The sequence below is a fragment of the Corapipo altera genome, unplaced genomic scaffold (genome assembly GCF_003945725.1).
Source record: "Corapipo altera isolate COAL_440 unplaced genomic scaffold, ASM394572v1 181, whole genome shotgun sequence".
Taxonomy (NCBI): domain Eukaryota; kingdom Metazoa; phylum Chordata; class Aves; order Passeriformes; family Pipridae; genus Corapipo; species Corapipo altera.
Window position 1 is genome coordinate 19318 of NW_020884999.1, and position 14754 is coordinate 34071.

General features: G+C 53.0%; 3 protein-coding genes across 3 annotated transcripts; 2 read left to right on the forward strand and 1 right to left on the reverse strand.

Moving 5' to 3' along the window:
* The first annotated feature begins 258 nt into the window (after positions 1–258).
* Positions 259–1233, forward strand: SEBOX (SEBOX homeobox). Its single transcript, XM_027666908.1, has 2 exons — positions 259–537; positions 661–1233. Exons 1-2 carry the CDS (start codon positions 259–261, stop codon positions 907–909), a joined length of 528 nt encoding a protein of 175 aa, XP_027522709.1. The 3' UTR covers positions 910–1233.
* Positions 1234–1887: 654 nt separating this feature from the next.
* Positions 1888–4566, reverse strand: TMEM199 (transmembrane protein 199). The gene is made up of 6 exons (XM_027666907.1): positions 4395–4566; positions 4239–4312; positions 4069–4158; positions 2828–2864; positions 2407–2519; positions 1888–2305 (listed from the first exon to the last, which is right to left on the reverse strand). Exons 1-6 carry the CDS (start codon positions 4564–4566, stop codon positions 2210–2212), a joined length of 582 nt encoding a protein of 193 aa, XP_027522708.1. The 3' UTR covers positions 1888–2209.
* A 129-nt stretch (positions 4567–4695) lies between these two features.
* POLDIP2 (DNA polymerase delta interacting protein 2) lies at positions 4696–12699 on the forward strand. The gene is made up of 11 exons (XM_027666913.1): positions 4696–4889; positions 5591–5672; positions 6326–6423; positions 7199–7295; positions 7740–7815; positions 8345–8452; positions 8684–8820; positions 9857–9883; positions 10069–10194; positions 10612–10691; positions 12223–12699. The coding sequence occupies exons 1-11, from the start codon at positions 4711–4713 to the stop codon at positions 12335–12337; spliced, it is 1125 nt and encodes a 374-aa protein (XP_027522714.1). The 5' UTR covers positions 4696–4710; the 3' UTR covers positions 12338–12699.
* The last annotated feature ends 2055 nt before the right edge of the window (positions 12700–14754 follow it).

A 14754-nucleotide genomic window follows, 5' to 3' on the forward strand; every position in this document is an offset into this window, starting at 1 on the left:
GGCGGGGGGGATGCCAGTACGAGCAGTGGTGGGATTACTGGTCCCCGAGGGTGCAGGGGGGACGGCCCCCGAGTCAGCCGAGGCTATCGGGCACTGCCATCGGGGGCGCGGAGCGAGGACCGGCCCCGGGAGCCGTCGGGAAGAGATGGGGTGGGGGGGCAGCACCGCCCGCTCGGGGCGGTCCCAGCCCGCCGGGGGGACTCGTGGGGGATAAAAGCCGGGGCGGCGGCGGCGGCGGGGCCGGGGGAGCCGGGCAGGATGAGCGCGGCCCCGGGCACCTCCCGCGCCCCCCAGCCGCTGCTCCGCTTCCCCGAGGGGGCGGGCGGGCCGGGCGGCGGGCGGGCGGCAGGGGGAGGTGGCGGCCCGGGGCCGTGCCCCTGCCCCTGCCCGGGGGGGCCGCGGAAGAGGCGGCGGACCACGTTCAGCCGGGGGCAGCTGTCGGAGCTGGAGCGGGCCTTCGCCGCAGTGCCCTACCCAGACATCGCCACCCGGGAGCGTCTGGCCGAGCTCACCCAGCTGCCCGAGGCCAAGATTCAGGTGAGCGCGGGCGGGACCCTCCCCTCCATCCCACCCTCCCGGGGCCGGGACCTCCCCTATTCCCCAGGGGGCTGCCCCATCGGGCCGCTGTCCGTGTCTCACAGTTCCCCTCGCCCGTCCCAGGTCTGGTTCCAGAATCGCCGCGCCCGCAGGATCCGCAGCGCCAAACCGGAGCCTCCGCCGCTACCGCCGCTGCCGCCTCCCGGGGAGCGGGGTCCCCCAGCGGCACCCCCCGACGGCAGCACCCCGGGCCCGGCCCCTGCTCTGCCGCCGCCGGGAGCCCGCAGCCCCGCTCGGGGCCTCCCCACCTCGCTGGGCTCCATCTCCGACCTCATCTACAGCGCGGCCATCACCAACCTGGGCGAGCTGTAGCCGTGGTGGGGACCCCCTGGGCACTGGGGACCCCCATGGCATCGCGGCCCCCGCAGATTAGCGCCACGATTTCATTAGGGTGTGGAATTACTGCCGGTCCCGAAGGTCCCGAGGATGTCATCCAATATCCTAAATGCCGGTGCGGCTGCGGCGGGGGCAGCTCCCCATCAGCCCCCTAATACCGACTAATCTTTTGGAAAAAAATACCTTAATCTGGGGCCGTATCCACGGATGATTGTGGCACAGCCGCCCCTAATCCGCAGGCACGTTCGCAGGTGCCGGCAGATCTCCCCGTATCGGATATTAAACTGTGTTTCCACAGGGGCTTAGCTGCCATCAGAGCATTAATCACCGTGTCCAGCCCTGGCAGGGTGCCCACCCAGCAGGTGTCCAGGTCTCCTGGGCTTGGCAGGGACAGCCTGGGTGCCCCCTCCCCACCGTGGCTGCACTAAGCTGGCTCTGCTCTCCGCTCCGTGACACCCAAAAAGGCCCCAGGATGTGCATTAAGGTGCATCCCCTCACTACTCCCAGAAGCTGGGTACCCTTTGGCAGAGGGTTGGAAGCACCATGCACCCCTCACTGCTCCATCTACAGCTCCTGCTCCTCCCTGAGGCACCAAGAGCCACAGGGCCATGGCTCAGGTCACGCAGCTCCTGTGTGAGGACACTGAGCTGGGTGCTGACCCCAAAGTGGCTGCACCAGACTCTGTCATCCTCCTGAATGGGTCTGTGTGGATGATGAAAGGGCTCGTCCTCAAACACCAGCTGGGTTGGGTGCTGCCATCTGAGCCTCGAGAGAATAAGGGTTCCCAAAAGCAAGTGAGGGATCAGACAGAGCAGAGGGCAGGCAGAGGGGGGTTTTGACACGGGATGGAGCAGGATGCGGAATGCAGAGGGAAAGGAAAGATTCACAGTTCCCCGTGGTGTCTTTAAGATGTGTGTTCCACGTACCAGCAGATGTCCCCCAAGATGAAGGAAGAAGGTTACAAACACACAATGTTATTTATTTCCAGAATACAAGCACAGGAACTTCACAGGAAAACAGGAATGGTGGGAGCTGACGCCCCTCTCCATGCTGGGGTGGTCAGAGTCCGCAGCCATTCCCTCTCCTGTTCTGCAGCTGCGGGATTTTCAATCCATAATTAATTTCGGGAGCAGGAAGCAAAGGACGAGCCTGAGGAGTGCAGCCATCTTCCCGTAGCAGGAGCAGGTAAAAACAGATGGGACAAGATAAAACTGTCCCAAATTAATGGCTCTTGGGGAGGACAAAAAGCCTCCAGCACGAAGGCTGCAGTTCATGGTCACAGTTTCCCAAGGTCCCCTTCGAGGGTCCGCACCATCACGTACAGCTCGGCCAAGCCCACCACCGAGGCCACAATGACGGCTGACAGGACGCGCTGGGGACATAAAAGAGAGAGGGGTGACCCTGGGTGTGCGGTCGTGGTGCCACTCTGGACTGGGCAGCACAGTGTGCTGCAGGGAGGCCGTGCTCGCTCACCGCTGCCGTCTCTGCGAAGACGTACTGGCTGCCCAGGTAGGTGCAGGCGAAGGCGGCCACCACGGTGACAATGAAGTTGAATATGGTGATGACAACGGCCTTCACGGAGCGCACTGGGGGAGAGAAGGGGGAAAGTGGCTGGTTTTAAGTAAGGCTGGGGATAAGGTGTAATCATACTACAGAGCTGGCCCGGGGCCACCTTAGCTGGGATACAGGAATCCCGCAGGAGTCACACGCTTGGTGCCTCCAGAAATATGGATAAGAATGACCCCCAGGCTCCTTTATTCAAGGAACACTTTAGTGTGTGAAAACCTTCTGGTGAGATATTCAGTCTGATGTCAACAGCTGGACATGGAACAGTTCCTGTGACTGTCCTGTCAGCAAACACTGCTGGGTGTCAACAGGACAGGCAGCCACTCACCTTGTCTCCCAAATTCAGCCAATGGCCCCTTCATCTCCTGAAAAAAGGGATTAAAACAACTTGTGATAGGTTGTATTTTAATGTTGATAATAACATGCTTACTGTGTGTGCAGAATAAAAGCAATGCCAATGCCCTGTGCTGTCCCCAGGACTCCGAGGTTCAGAGAGATTTTGGTGGGCTGGGGGGGAACAGCAGTTTCACAGTGCACAGGTTTCTCTGGGATTTTGTCTGTGGTCTGATTCAAGGCTGTTCGGAAGGGATTGTTTCTAATCAAACCACTTCTCTGAGTGGGAGCATTTTTTTGCACGTGGGTTCTCTGCTGCAGGTTTGTCTCTATTAGAGACATGAAAGTGTCTCACTTTGTCACCTGTTTTACACAGCTGGCAATAATGAGATGGTGTCAAGCTCTGTTGTCACATCAGGCATGGTTACACCATGATATCGGGGTGGGGGGAGGGCAGGGAAGATGTGATGAGCACACAGGTGTGGGAACACTGCTCTGCTCCACTGTTTGGAAGGAATGTGGCTGTTCAGCTCTGTTACAACCACACTGGATCACAGGTCACAGAATGGTTTGCCTTGGGAGGGACCTTAAAGACCATCTCATTCCAACCCTCTGCCATGGGCAGGGACACCTTCCACTAGATCAGGTTTTTCCAAGCCTCATCCAGCCTGGAGTGGCCAAGCTTGGCAGAGACTAAAGTCTGGAAGAAATGTGCAGGGACTTGAATACACAAGGATGTCAGGTACAGTGTGGAGGCATAACAGGATGGGATCACAAGGAATGCCAGCAGGAAGGGATGCTGGCCTGTCCAAACAACTACTGTGCCAGAAGATATCGGCTCTCTCAGGAAAGGAAGAATGCTTAAATATTACCCTGTTTTTTCAGCTTTTACCCTGACGAGACAATTTTAAAACTATGACAAAAATGTAAGCAGCAGGGATGCTCCCAGTCAAACATTTACCTTGGGTGCTCAGTCTCCCAGATCAGATTCTCAGATCTTTGGCACGGGTGAGCAGTTCCCATAAGTCAGTATGTCTGTTCACCACCCTGTTAACCCTGTCCTACACCTGCCCTCAGCACAGGATCTATTGTTCCTGGTGCATTAACAGCGTGCTCTCCTCCAGTCTCTGTCACATTCCCTGTGCACTCACTCTAAGGGGCAAATCTCTTTTGCTGTCAGGTTGCCACGTGTTTGAGGGATGAGTCCTGGCAGCAGGCACTGCAGCAGCCCCTCACCTGGCCGGTGATGTTGCGGGTCATCCGCTGGTACTCCTCGTGTGCCAGCTTGGCCTTGATCCGCTCCAGCCGGGCCACCAGCTCGGGGTTCTGTGGGAAGCACAGACTCACCGTAAGAACCGGGGGCTGCCGCCACCTCCTCCCGCGACTCCTGCCCAGCCCTCACCTACCCGCGGCGGCACCGGCACTTCGGGCAGGTGGATCTCGCAGCCTTCCAGCAGCTCGTGTAGGTGCAGTGGGGACCCTGTGTGGGGTGCGGGGGGGAAAGCGCGGTCACGGCGCGGTCACGGTGCGGTCATCGCCTCCCGCGGCGCAGTGCGGCCTACCTGCCTCCCGCAGCGCGGTGTGCACCCTCCGCAGCAGGCTAAAAGGCACCAGTGCTCCTTCTGTCGCCAGCGCCGCCTCCACATCACCCCGCAGCCCCGCGGGCAGCGCCGCCAGCTCCCCGGCCTGCACCGCCCGCCGCAGCCGCGGCCCGGCCCGCACCGACGACGCCATGTTGGCCCGGCGGCCGTCTCCAAGGCGACCGAGGGGAGCATAGAGAGGGCGGGGCAGAGCGGCGGCGCGGCGAGGGGGTGGGGAGAGCGGAGGGGGCGGTGGCGGGCGGTGCCGCGCGGTGCACTGTGGGCCGCGGGCGGTGGGATGTCGGGCGGCGCGGCGCGGCGGTACGTGGCGGCGGCGCTGGGCCGGGCTCGGGCCCGCGGGCCGCCCCCGCTCTGGGAGCCGCCCCCCGCCCGCCACCTGCGGGCCCTGGGCACCGGGGCGGGGACCGCGGCGCTCCCGCCGCTGCTCTTGCCGCCGCGGAGGCACCTGTCGTCGCGGTGAGGCCTGTGGGGGGTGGTGGTGTTTGGGCCCTGGGCAGGGGGTTGAGGGAGGGTTAGGGGAGGGTAGGGGGTTGTTGGGAGGGGAGGTTCGGGGAAACAGGCGGTGAGGGGCCGCGAGGGAGTGGGAGCGATTGGGAAGGGGCTCGAGGCTCGCGGGGAGTGTTTGGTGTGCGGGTTGAGGTTCGGGAAGGCAGGTCGGGAGGGGCCGTGGGGGGTGTTTAGAAATGGGAGTGATTGAGAGGGTGGTTGGGGTGCGGTGCAGGGGCAGTTGGGTCGTTGGGGGAAGATTGGGAAGGAGTGGGGGGGCTGCAGGGTGGTGTTTGGGGATAAGGATGATTGGAGCAGGTGGAGGCTCTCAGTGGGTGTTTGGAGAGCGGGTTGGAGGCTGTTGGGTCATTTGGGGAAGACTAGGAAGGAGTTGGGCTTGCTGAAGCAGGGATATGGGAAAGGGGATTGGGATAAAGGGACAAGTGGATGGGGATGTGGAGGACAATTGAGAAAGGGGAGACTGGCAAAGAGTGGGGGCAGGAGGTGGGGCCGGGCAGCCCTGCGTAGTGGGGCTCTCATGAGGGGCTGTGTGGTACCCGAGGGAGGCACAAGGTGGGAGCAGTGTCTGTGCATCACCCTGGGCTCGGGTGCTGTGTTCCCCTGGGTGGTTCAGCCCCTGCAAACCCTCCAACCTGCCTCTCTGCTCCAAGGAACCGTCCGGAGGGCAAAGTGCTGGAGACTGTGGGGGTGTTTGAGGCCCCGAAGCAACATGGCAAATATGAGACTGGTCAGGTAAGGGGTCCTGGGGGCAGAGCTGACCCTGGTCGTGCCACAGGGATCAGACAGCCGAGGGATTTCCCGTAAGGAGGCTGCTGTAGTATAGCAGAAGGCCAGAAGTTTCACCGCTCAGTGCTCTTTGTCTCTGCTGTGTCTGCAGTTTGTCAATCATCTGACAATAGCAGGTCGATAAGAATCTGCAGCCCAACACAACAGCTCTACAATGACGTTTGCTCCACTGAGGGTTCTCTGCTTCAGGGATCGGAGGAGACAATCTCTGAATTTAAGAAATAACAGTTAAATTTGCCATTTCTGTGCTCACGACTCACAGCTCTATTTCTGAGCAGTTTCTCCTGTGCTGGTCTCCTTTCTGCTGCTCTATTAATTACTGATTTAGTCCCCTTTTATGGGATAGAGGTTACATGCATTTCTCCTCTCATCCCTGACTGTTTGTGCTCACTGTTTCTGCTTTATATTCTCACAGTGGTGATTCTCCCTGTGTCCCCATCCCACACATTCAAACCCTTTGTAAACATTTCTAGTTTTACCTCAGTTAACGGATCTTTTAAATACTGTCAGAAAAGGGCTTTTGGCTTCTTGTTTTCTTTTGTGTCTATGTTGATTAAAGCTTGCTGTGGATTCAACTTGCAATTATTTGTTCCTTTCAGCTCTTCCTGCACAGTGTGTTTGGCTATCGAGGAATAGTCCTGTTTCCCTGGCAAGCCAGGCTTTATGATCGGGATGTGGCTTCTCCTGTCACAGAAAAGTAAGGATTTGAGGGTTTGTTCTAGCTTATGTTGCTGTACTGTTACATTTTCATTTTGTAGCAAGTTTCCTGGTTGGGGTAAACAAATGTTTTTAAGGAGGCCAATGGTCTGTTTGCATGAGTGTAAAGTAGGAGAGGTGCTTAAAGAGATATTGCAGGTGTATTAATTTTGTGTTAATTAGAGATGGGATGAAAGTATATGTGTGTGTGAAGGAAATAAAAAAACAATTAAAAATTCATGCTCCTGGCATTTTGTTTTATAAAAAACACCCCCATTTTGAGTTAGCTCCAGTTTCCTGTGTTACAAATTGCAGGCTGCTGCTGCTCCTTCTGTAAACTGCCAGTGAGTTGGATTTGTCAGCCTCCTCCCCAGTTTCAACCCACTAGGCCAAGTTCATCCTTCTTGAGTTGCTGTTCAGTTCTCTCCCCTCTTGCATCCCTTTCCCTGTGATGAGGTGTGCTGGGAAGGAATAAGGATCAAGCATAGGAATACCCATCCCAGAGAGGAGACTGGACTGAGCAGGAAGAACCTCTGAGCTGTCTGACAACAGAGCTGTTGTGTCTCTGCCAAACACCGTCAGTTTGCATCTTGGCTGATCTGTCTGTAATTGTGTGGGTGGCTGACAAGGATTTGGTTTGGATGGAATCAAATGTTTACAGACTGTGAAATGTATTTTTTTTTTAAAAAATCATTGTTTGTGTATGTGCTTGATTCTGGTAACAAGAAATTGCTGCAATCCTGCACTTGAGCTCAGAGCTCTGCTTTTCTGTTTAGGAACGAGAATGTGGCAGGCCATGGGTCCAAAGAGGTCAAGGGCAAAACACACACTTACTACCAGGTGTTAATAGATGCCCGGGATTGTCCACATATAGTAAGTAAGGAGTAAACTTGGTATTGGAACTCAAGTGTCTTCTTATATGTGAGTGGGTCAGGTGGACAGGCATGGAAAGAAAATGGCTGTGGTGGCTAAATTTGGCTAGGACAAATTTGTTCTTCAAGACATATTTTCCCTGAGAAAGGTACACTGGAATGTCATATAACTGTTTTCTGGATCATGTTTCCCCTTTCCAGCCTCCTTTCCTCATCCTGTTATCATTCCCACTCTGTTGCATGCACATTGTGAATGTGGGTTGCAGTACTGAAAATGCCCCTCACTTGTTAGTCAGTCTAGAGGAATGAAAAGGAGAGGTGTTCTGAGGTGAATTGGTTAAATAAATGTTTCACACTTTACAAACCACAACAGTAAACTGAAGCATGGCTGGAAACTGGCCCACAACAATTCACACAGAAAGACATAAGCTTCCCTTTTTCTCAGTCCCAGAGATCACAGACAGAAGCAGTGACGTTCCTGGCAAATCACGACGACAGCAGAGCCCTCTATGCCATCCCAGGTGAGCAAAATCCTCCTTCAGCCTCTGATTGTCATGATTGAAGAGTCATCAGTAGTCAGCTCCTACCAGCAGCAATTCCTACAAGACATTCCTGTTGTGGATTTGTCCTAAGTTTAGGGCTGGGCAGGAAACAACTGAGTGACTAAAGTACATGAAGCCCTTTGGAGAGCTGGAAGTTGGGCACTCTGTGATCAGACACAACTGTGCCTGATTTAATCTCTAGACATAGGTCCCATACAAAGTTGCATATAGGCTGTTCTTCGTTTGGGGCAGTGCAGGCACTTTGCAGGCAGTGAGTGTGTTTATGACAGGAATCATTCCATGGAGAAATCTCACAGGAGGATGCTGCCAAGGGTTATTGCTGATCTATTTCCTCCATTCTTGGTTGCAGTCGTGGTATTAGCTTTACCTTCTGCTGACAAAGTCCTTTTCTTAACTTGTCACTAGTGTGATCCGTTTTTCTGCCAGGAGACTTCCGAGCTGCTCTTTCACTGGGGAAGTTCCAAGGCTTTTGGGGTTTCTTTTTCAGGTTTAGACTATGTAAGCCATGAAGATATCCTTCCCTACAGCTCCACTGATCAAGTGCCCATCCAGCATGAGCTCTTTGAGAGGTTCCTCATGTACGACCAAACAAAAGGTAATTTCTGGCTTCACAGGGAACTCTTCTGAGCCAGATGCTTGAGGTGCTCTGTAACAAGTGCTCAAAACCCATCATCTTGGCTAAGGTGTAAAAATGATATCTGGTTTGGAGTTTGTTACAGTAAAGCCACCTCTCAATAATTTTTTTAACTTGAAAGGAGTTACTTTGAGGGGAGAGCACTCCAGGTACAGTATTGCCTCATAAACTCTCACCTTTCCTTCCCCATAGTCCCACCTTTTGTAGCAAGGGATACTCTGTGTGCGTGGCAGGAGAAGAACCACCCCTGGCTGGAGCTCTCCGATGTGCACCGAGAAACCACGGAGAACATCCGTGTCACGGTCATCCCTTTCTACATGGGCATGAGGGTAGGTGTGTGCTGCATGTTGGTGTGTCAGTTCTGCCATCTGCTTAACTGATGTGTTTTTCTAAGACCAGTTTACTGACTTAGGGTACTTTCTCCTTACTGGAGAAACGATATTTTAATCGTAGTTAATGACAGAAGTGACTTTAATCACACTTGCAATTTCATTCTCATGATGTGCAGCAGAGGCGTGAACAGGAAACTGTTTTGTCATGGATTTTTGGAGAACAGCCCCTGTATTTTGGCATTTGCTTGTTATCATCAGTAGGATGGGAATTACCCTGTAATGTTCTGCACAGCAGTGCTAGCAAGATATTTAGGAAGGCTTGTTAATTAGTCCTGTACTGCCTCACTCAGAGATGGGTGTGCATGAGGTGGCACCGGGGCCATCTACCCTGCAACGACAGACACATCTGTTATCCTGCCCAGTGATGGGCTGTGAGTGTCTGCCTGTTTCCTGGCTCCAGTGTGAGTTAGAGGGTTTGGCTGAAGCCTTCTGGATTTAGCTGATAACCATGTGCTCTTTATAGCATAAGAACTTCATGTGGACCATCCGAAATAATGAGGCTCCAACAGACTCCTGAGCGGGAGGGCTGGGGATTCCCACAGTGCTTTGATTTCTGAGCACAGCTGCTGGGGACTCCATGCCGTGGCAGGTGGACGTTTTGGTGTGGATTTGCAACTTCTGTGGAACCCAACTGATGTTTGTCCTAACCTTGTCAGAAGAACAGGTGCCCGAAGGCAAGGAAACGGGTGTTTCTAGATCTGTAGAAAGTGCATAATTAACATGGAGCTCAACCCTGGGTTGTCACGAGACCTTTGCAAATCTCCCACCTCATGATTACATGTATAGAGCAGAGCCAGTGCCAGGCTCTGCTGATGGATGGCCTTGGAGAGCAGCTGTCTGTGCTCATGTGAGTTGTCTGCGTCAACCTGGCACGGAGCAAGAGCCCCTGTGCTGGTGCTGTGCTGACAGCTGAAGAGGTTTTGGCACCACGTGTTGAAGGGCAGCTGCTAAAGTCTTTTGTTTCTTTTGACAGGAAGCCCAGAATTCCCATGTCTACTGGGTAAGTGACTTTTGTTTCACGGGGCAGCTAAAGGGAAGGAGTTTATTTGCTGTGGCATCATTGCTGTGTGATAAGCCCTGAGGGAGAGTAGCCCTTGCCTGGCAACTGTTTCCCAATATGGGCTGTGGGTTATCAACTGGCTGCAGCTGATTCCAGTCCTTAATAGCAGTCTTTCTTCTGTCCAGTGGCGCTACTGTATTCGCTTGGAGAACCTTGACAGTGAAGTGGTTCAGCTCCGAGAGCGGCACTGGAGGATATTTAGCTTGTCTGGCACCTTGGAAACGGTCCGGGGCCGTGGTGTTGTAGGAAGGGTAAGTATCATGCAGCCTTTTTTTTTTGGGAAGCACAGCCCTTTGCTGGAGCCCTCTCGGTTGGTTGGGTTGATTTGCCAGTAAATTGCTTAGTGGGCAGTGGAAATAGATGGAATGGGAAACTGGCAGTGAAAAGAGTCACAAGCTTTTCGTCTGTTGTTAAGTCTGCATGAACCAAAACTTCACACTGAGTATTAGAGAATGATCCTAAATGACTGGTGATGGGAAAACTGGAATAATAACAGGATTCTGGCACCACTCACTGGGCGAGTTGTTTGCTGTGTAATTGGCAGTGGTGCTGAGGTGTGGGTCTCTGGGTTTGTTTTTTTTCATGCTATATAAATTTTCTGTTGATGCCTGTCTTTGGAAGAATGTTAAGATTTGTTGCTGATGCCCAGTGGTCTTCTGTCTCCTCAGGAGCCAGTTCTGTCCAAAGAACAGCCAGCATTTCAGTACAGCAGTCACGTCTCCCTGCAGGCTTCCAGTGGTCACATGTGGTAAGAAGCCCTTATTACTGAAGGAGTGTTTTAGATGTAGGACCTCACAGTGGTGAGCTTTGCAGCCTGGAGTTATGGCTGAAAGCTGTGTGGAAGTGGACTGGATGGGACATATTTAGTAGCTAAAATTTGATGAGCTTCTCTCCAGCTGGATCCTGGTTAGTGATAAGATGATCTGTTGATTCTCTGCACCAGGACAGGTTCTAGGCTAATTTATTCTCCTTCTGTGGTCTGTACTAGACTGGATTTGAAGATAGGAATCAATTCTCTATCATCTTCGGCTGTAGTCAGCTTCTGTCCCTCTCACTCCATGGTGCAAGAAGCAAGGCCTTGTGCTGGTGATTCCCTTGGCAGCAGGGATATGGGTACTGGTATCCCCTCTCCTGGGAAAGAGCTGGACTTTATCCCTATGCAGTTCTGTGTCCACAAGGAATTGGCATACAGGGTTTTTCCCAGTGTAGACCAGATAAGGCTTCAGTCTAACTGGTTTTCAAGCCTCCTCTTCCATGAGAGCAGATAGGGAAGTGCTCAGCAGAGCTGTTCTTTCCCTGTGCCACAGGGTTAAAGCAATTTCCCTTTATTTGCATTTTGGCTGTGTTAGCACATTTAGTGTCAGCTCTCTGTGGACAAGGAATGCACAGAAACCTCTTGCCTTCTGTATGACAGGTCTTTCTGGTGTGCCTTTTTTAATCTGCTTCAGAGTTAAGCTGCCTTTGAGTTGGGAAAAGCAGGAGAGCAGCTCTTTGCATATAGGATACGCTCTGGTTTGCCATGTCAAGCATTTTGAATTGCTTGAATGCATGCCCTGGGAAATGAAACCAGATGATCTAGTAGTTTTTCCCCTCCCCTGCACACCTTCTGAAGAGAAAGAGGCAAAGGTTCTGTAGCTCAGAAGCTGCTCAATTTGACTTCTGGTGTTCAATTGTGTGTTCTCTGTCCTGAGAACCTATTGGTTTATCCCCATGATCCTTGTGCCCATATCATGTCCTGCAGTACAGTTGGCTGTTGTTCAGAGCAGTAAGCAAATTCGTTGTACAAGGACAGGCGGGTTCAATTCTGAAATGCAAAGCAGAAGCTATTCCAAATTACATCTGTGATGGGATTTCTTGTTGTCACAGATGACTTAACAAGTGGAGCTTCTGCTGAGGAATACAAATCTGATTTTACGTGTAATCAGTTTGTAAAAATAACTTGGATGGTTCTGTCTCCTGTGGAGTGGGAGTTGGGTGAACACTGCTGCAGGTGCATGGAAGGTGCTTGCCTCCTATGGGCTGCAATCATCACAGCTTGTGCAGGAAATGTATGTTAGAGATGTGATGTGAAACCACCCAGGAGTCCTCAATAAATGAGTCATCTTGGCAGCGGATGTTCCTGCTGCTGAACCCATGTCCTTGCTGCTGGACCAGCCTTGCAGATGAACCCTCAGAGTCCCTGCACAGGATATGGAAGAGCTCATGTCTTACCTTCTTGCTGATGCTTCCTAGATGTGTTTGTCCCTGGCCTCAGTGTGATCTCTGCCATTATTTTGCAGGGGTACTTTTCGATTTGAGAGGCCTGATGGCTCCCACTTTGATGTCCGAATCCCACCCTTTTCTCTGGAAAGCAACAAAGATGAGAAGACCCCTCCCTCCGGCCTTCACTGGTAGATCAGAGCGAGTGCTGAGACCCACAGAGGCCTGTGTGTGTTGTAGACCTTTGCCTCCCCATTTATGCTGCAGCCAAGAACACGAAGCTTTTAAACATTTTAAACCATTTTTGTTTTAACTGTTGTCTGATGGGGAGGCTTTTTGGAACTTTAATACTGGCTCTCTCAGGCTGCTTGTAAAACGTAAGCTGTGTTACAGGTAACCCTTCCCTTTGTGGCACCTGCTGGGGTTGGAGCTGGGGGATGTAGATGGTGCTGCTGCAGAAGAACTGGCCCCCCTCAGCAGGCCTGGACCCTTTCCAATGTGTTGTGACTTCTCTGCAATGTGAGGTTTCTCTAATAAACTGGCCCTTCCAGTTGCAACCAGTCTTCCTTCATAAACCAAGGCCTTGGCTTTGCATCCAGCCTGTCCCAGCTTGTTGCTCCCCTGCGTGGAGTCAGCCCAAAGTTCTTGCTGCTTCAGAAGGCAGCAGTGAGGCTGTTCTAGGGAGCAGGAGTGTGAGCTCAGCATCCCTGCAGTGCAGCTGCTTTTTGGGATTCAGCCAGGGCTGGAGCAGCCCGTGAGCTCCACTCCTCATGGCACTGGGCTGTGTGCTGTGATGTGAAGCCCGTTTTTTTGGACAAGAGGGTGCAGAGGGGACAAGGTGGGTGACAGGTGGTGCTGAGCAGGTGCTGTCACAGTGTCCTGTGTGTGGTGACCGCCAGGCTGTGTGTTATGATGATAACAAGAGAGCTAAAGGGAGCTCTCCCCCTGCCAGGGCTTGCCTTGCTGCAGGGATTTATATCCCAGCTGCTGGGAGAGTTCTTCCCTGCTCACCTTGTGGCTGTGTCCATATTTCCTTGGTTGTTTCTGTTTTGAGAGGAAGAACTTGTTTTCACTTGCAGTGCTGTCAGCCTGGGTGAGGTAGTGCTTGGCTTTCTGCTCCTGTTTCCTCAGGTTGTGATTTTCTGGTAGTGTGTGTGAAGGGCCCTGCAGAGCTGTGTGGGTCACTGTAAGCCTATGATATATGGATGTTTGGGAATTATTACACATGAAGGGCCAAATCCACAGTGCAAGTCAGGTGTTGGCTCTTCTTACAAGCTCGAGCAGCTCTCAGGAGCTTTGAGGATTGCAGATATCTAGAGAGGTATCAGCCTTTGTGGTGGGACCCTTCTGGCTGTCTCTGGGCATCCAGACATCTGAGTGGCTCGCGGGGGCAGAGGGCTTTGTGGTAGTCCTAAGCAGAAAGTTTCCAACCTTACTCCTTCCCCTGGTCTTGCTCAAATGATAAGGTATAACTTAACTCATGGGATGTTTTTCTTGATTTAGAGGTATCTTAGTTATTCCCTCTTCCCCCACGTCCCCTCTGAGCAGCCTCTTTGCATTTGGCTCTGCAAGGCAGAGCTGTGGCACTGCTGTGGGCTGTCTTGGCTGACGGACAAACAGCCTTGACGGTGGGAGAGGTCCTCATGCTCTCTCACAGCCAGCAGATTCCTGTGTAGAGAGACTTAATACTACAGTGTTTATCTGTCATTGGTCTCCTCATTTTGTGTCTTCCTTCCTCTCAGGTAGTACAAGCTAATATTTAGAATTTGAAAGGTTTAAACAACCAGTCTGCTTTTAAGGGTAGAAAAGGATCCCTGAAGACCAGCCCACAGCTGACATGATCATGACATGATCAGTCATCCTGATTTCCTCATAGGAGGAAAAGGGGTGGGGGGAAGATGCCTCAAGTTCAGAGGCAGCAGAGATCTGCAGGAACCTGCTATTTCCCTCCCATGCAGTTGCTCCATCGGGGTGGTAGTAGCAGCTGCTCTGCCTTTCCCTCGGGTTGCTCCGGCTTTACTGGCAATTGCAACATCACTGTCAATGTTTAACCCTGCTGCTCACCCGTGTATTTCTGGGGTGCTGTGGCCCTAATGCTTCCCATAACAAGCAGAGAGCTGTTATCCTACAGATGGAGTAGTCCTTGGGCAGGGGCTCTGCCAGGGCCAGCCTCAGCAGCTGTGAGGTGCCCATGAGTGTCTTTGGTGTGATGTGCCCCCGGGGCTGGGGAGGGCTGAGGCCTCTGCGTAGGAGCAGACATTCCTGGCTGGATAATGATTGGCAAGACCGAGGTCACCAGTGCTGCCGGTAACAGACGGGGCGAGGCACGGTAGGAATGTTTCTGCTCTATCAGTCTTTGGGCAGCGCCGACCTGCCTGGGAGCCTGGGTGCCATGCCAAGGGCTTGGCAGAGCCTTTCTCCAACTGCTTCATCCCTCAGGCCCCTTCCCGGAGCGCTGTCCCTCTCTGTGTAAATACCTCTGTACAAAGAACCAACCAATAAAGTGCTGAAGGAATGGCTCTGGCTCACGGCTCTCATTGCCCCTGCTCCCCTCTCCTCTGATACCAAAGAGCAGAAGAAACAAACTTCTCAACACCAATCTGTAGATGTTA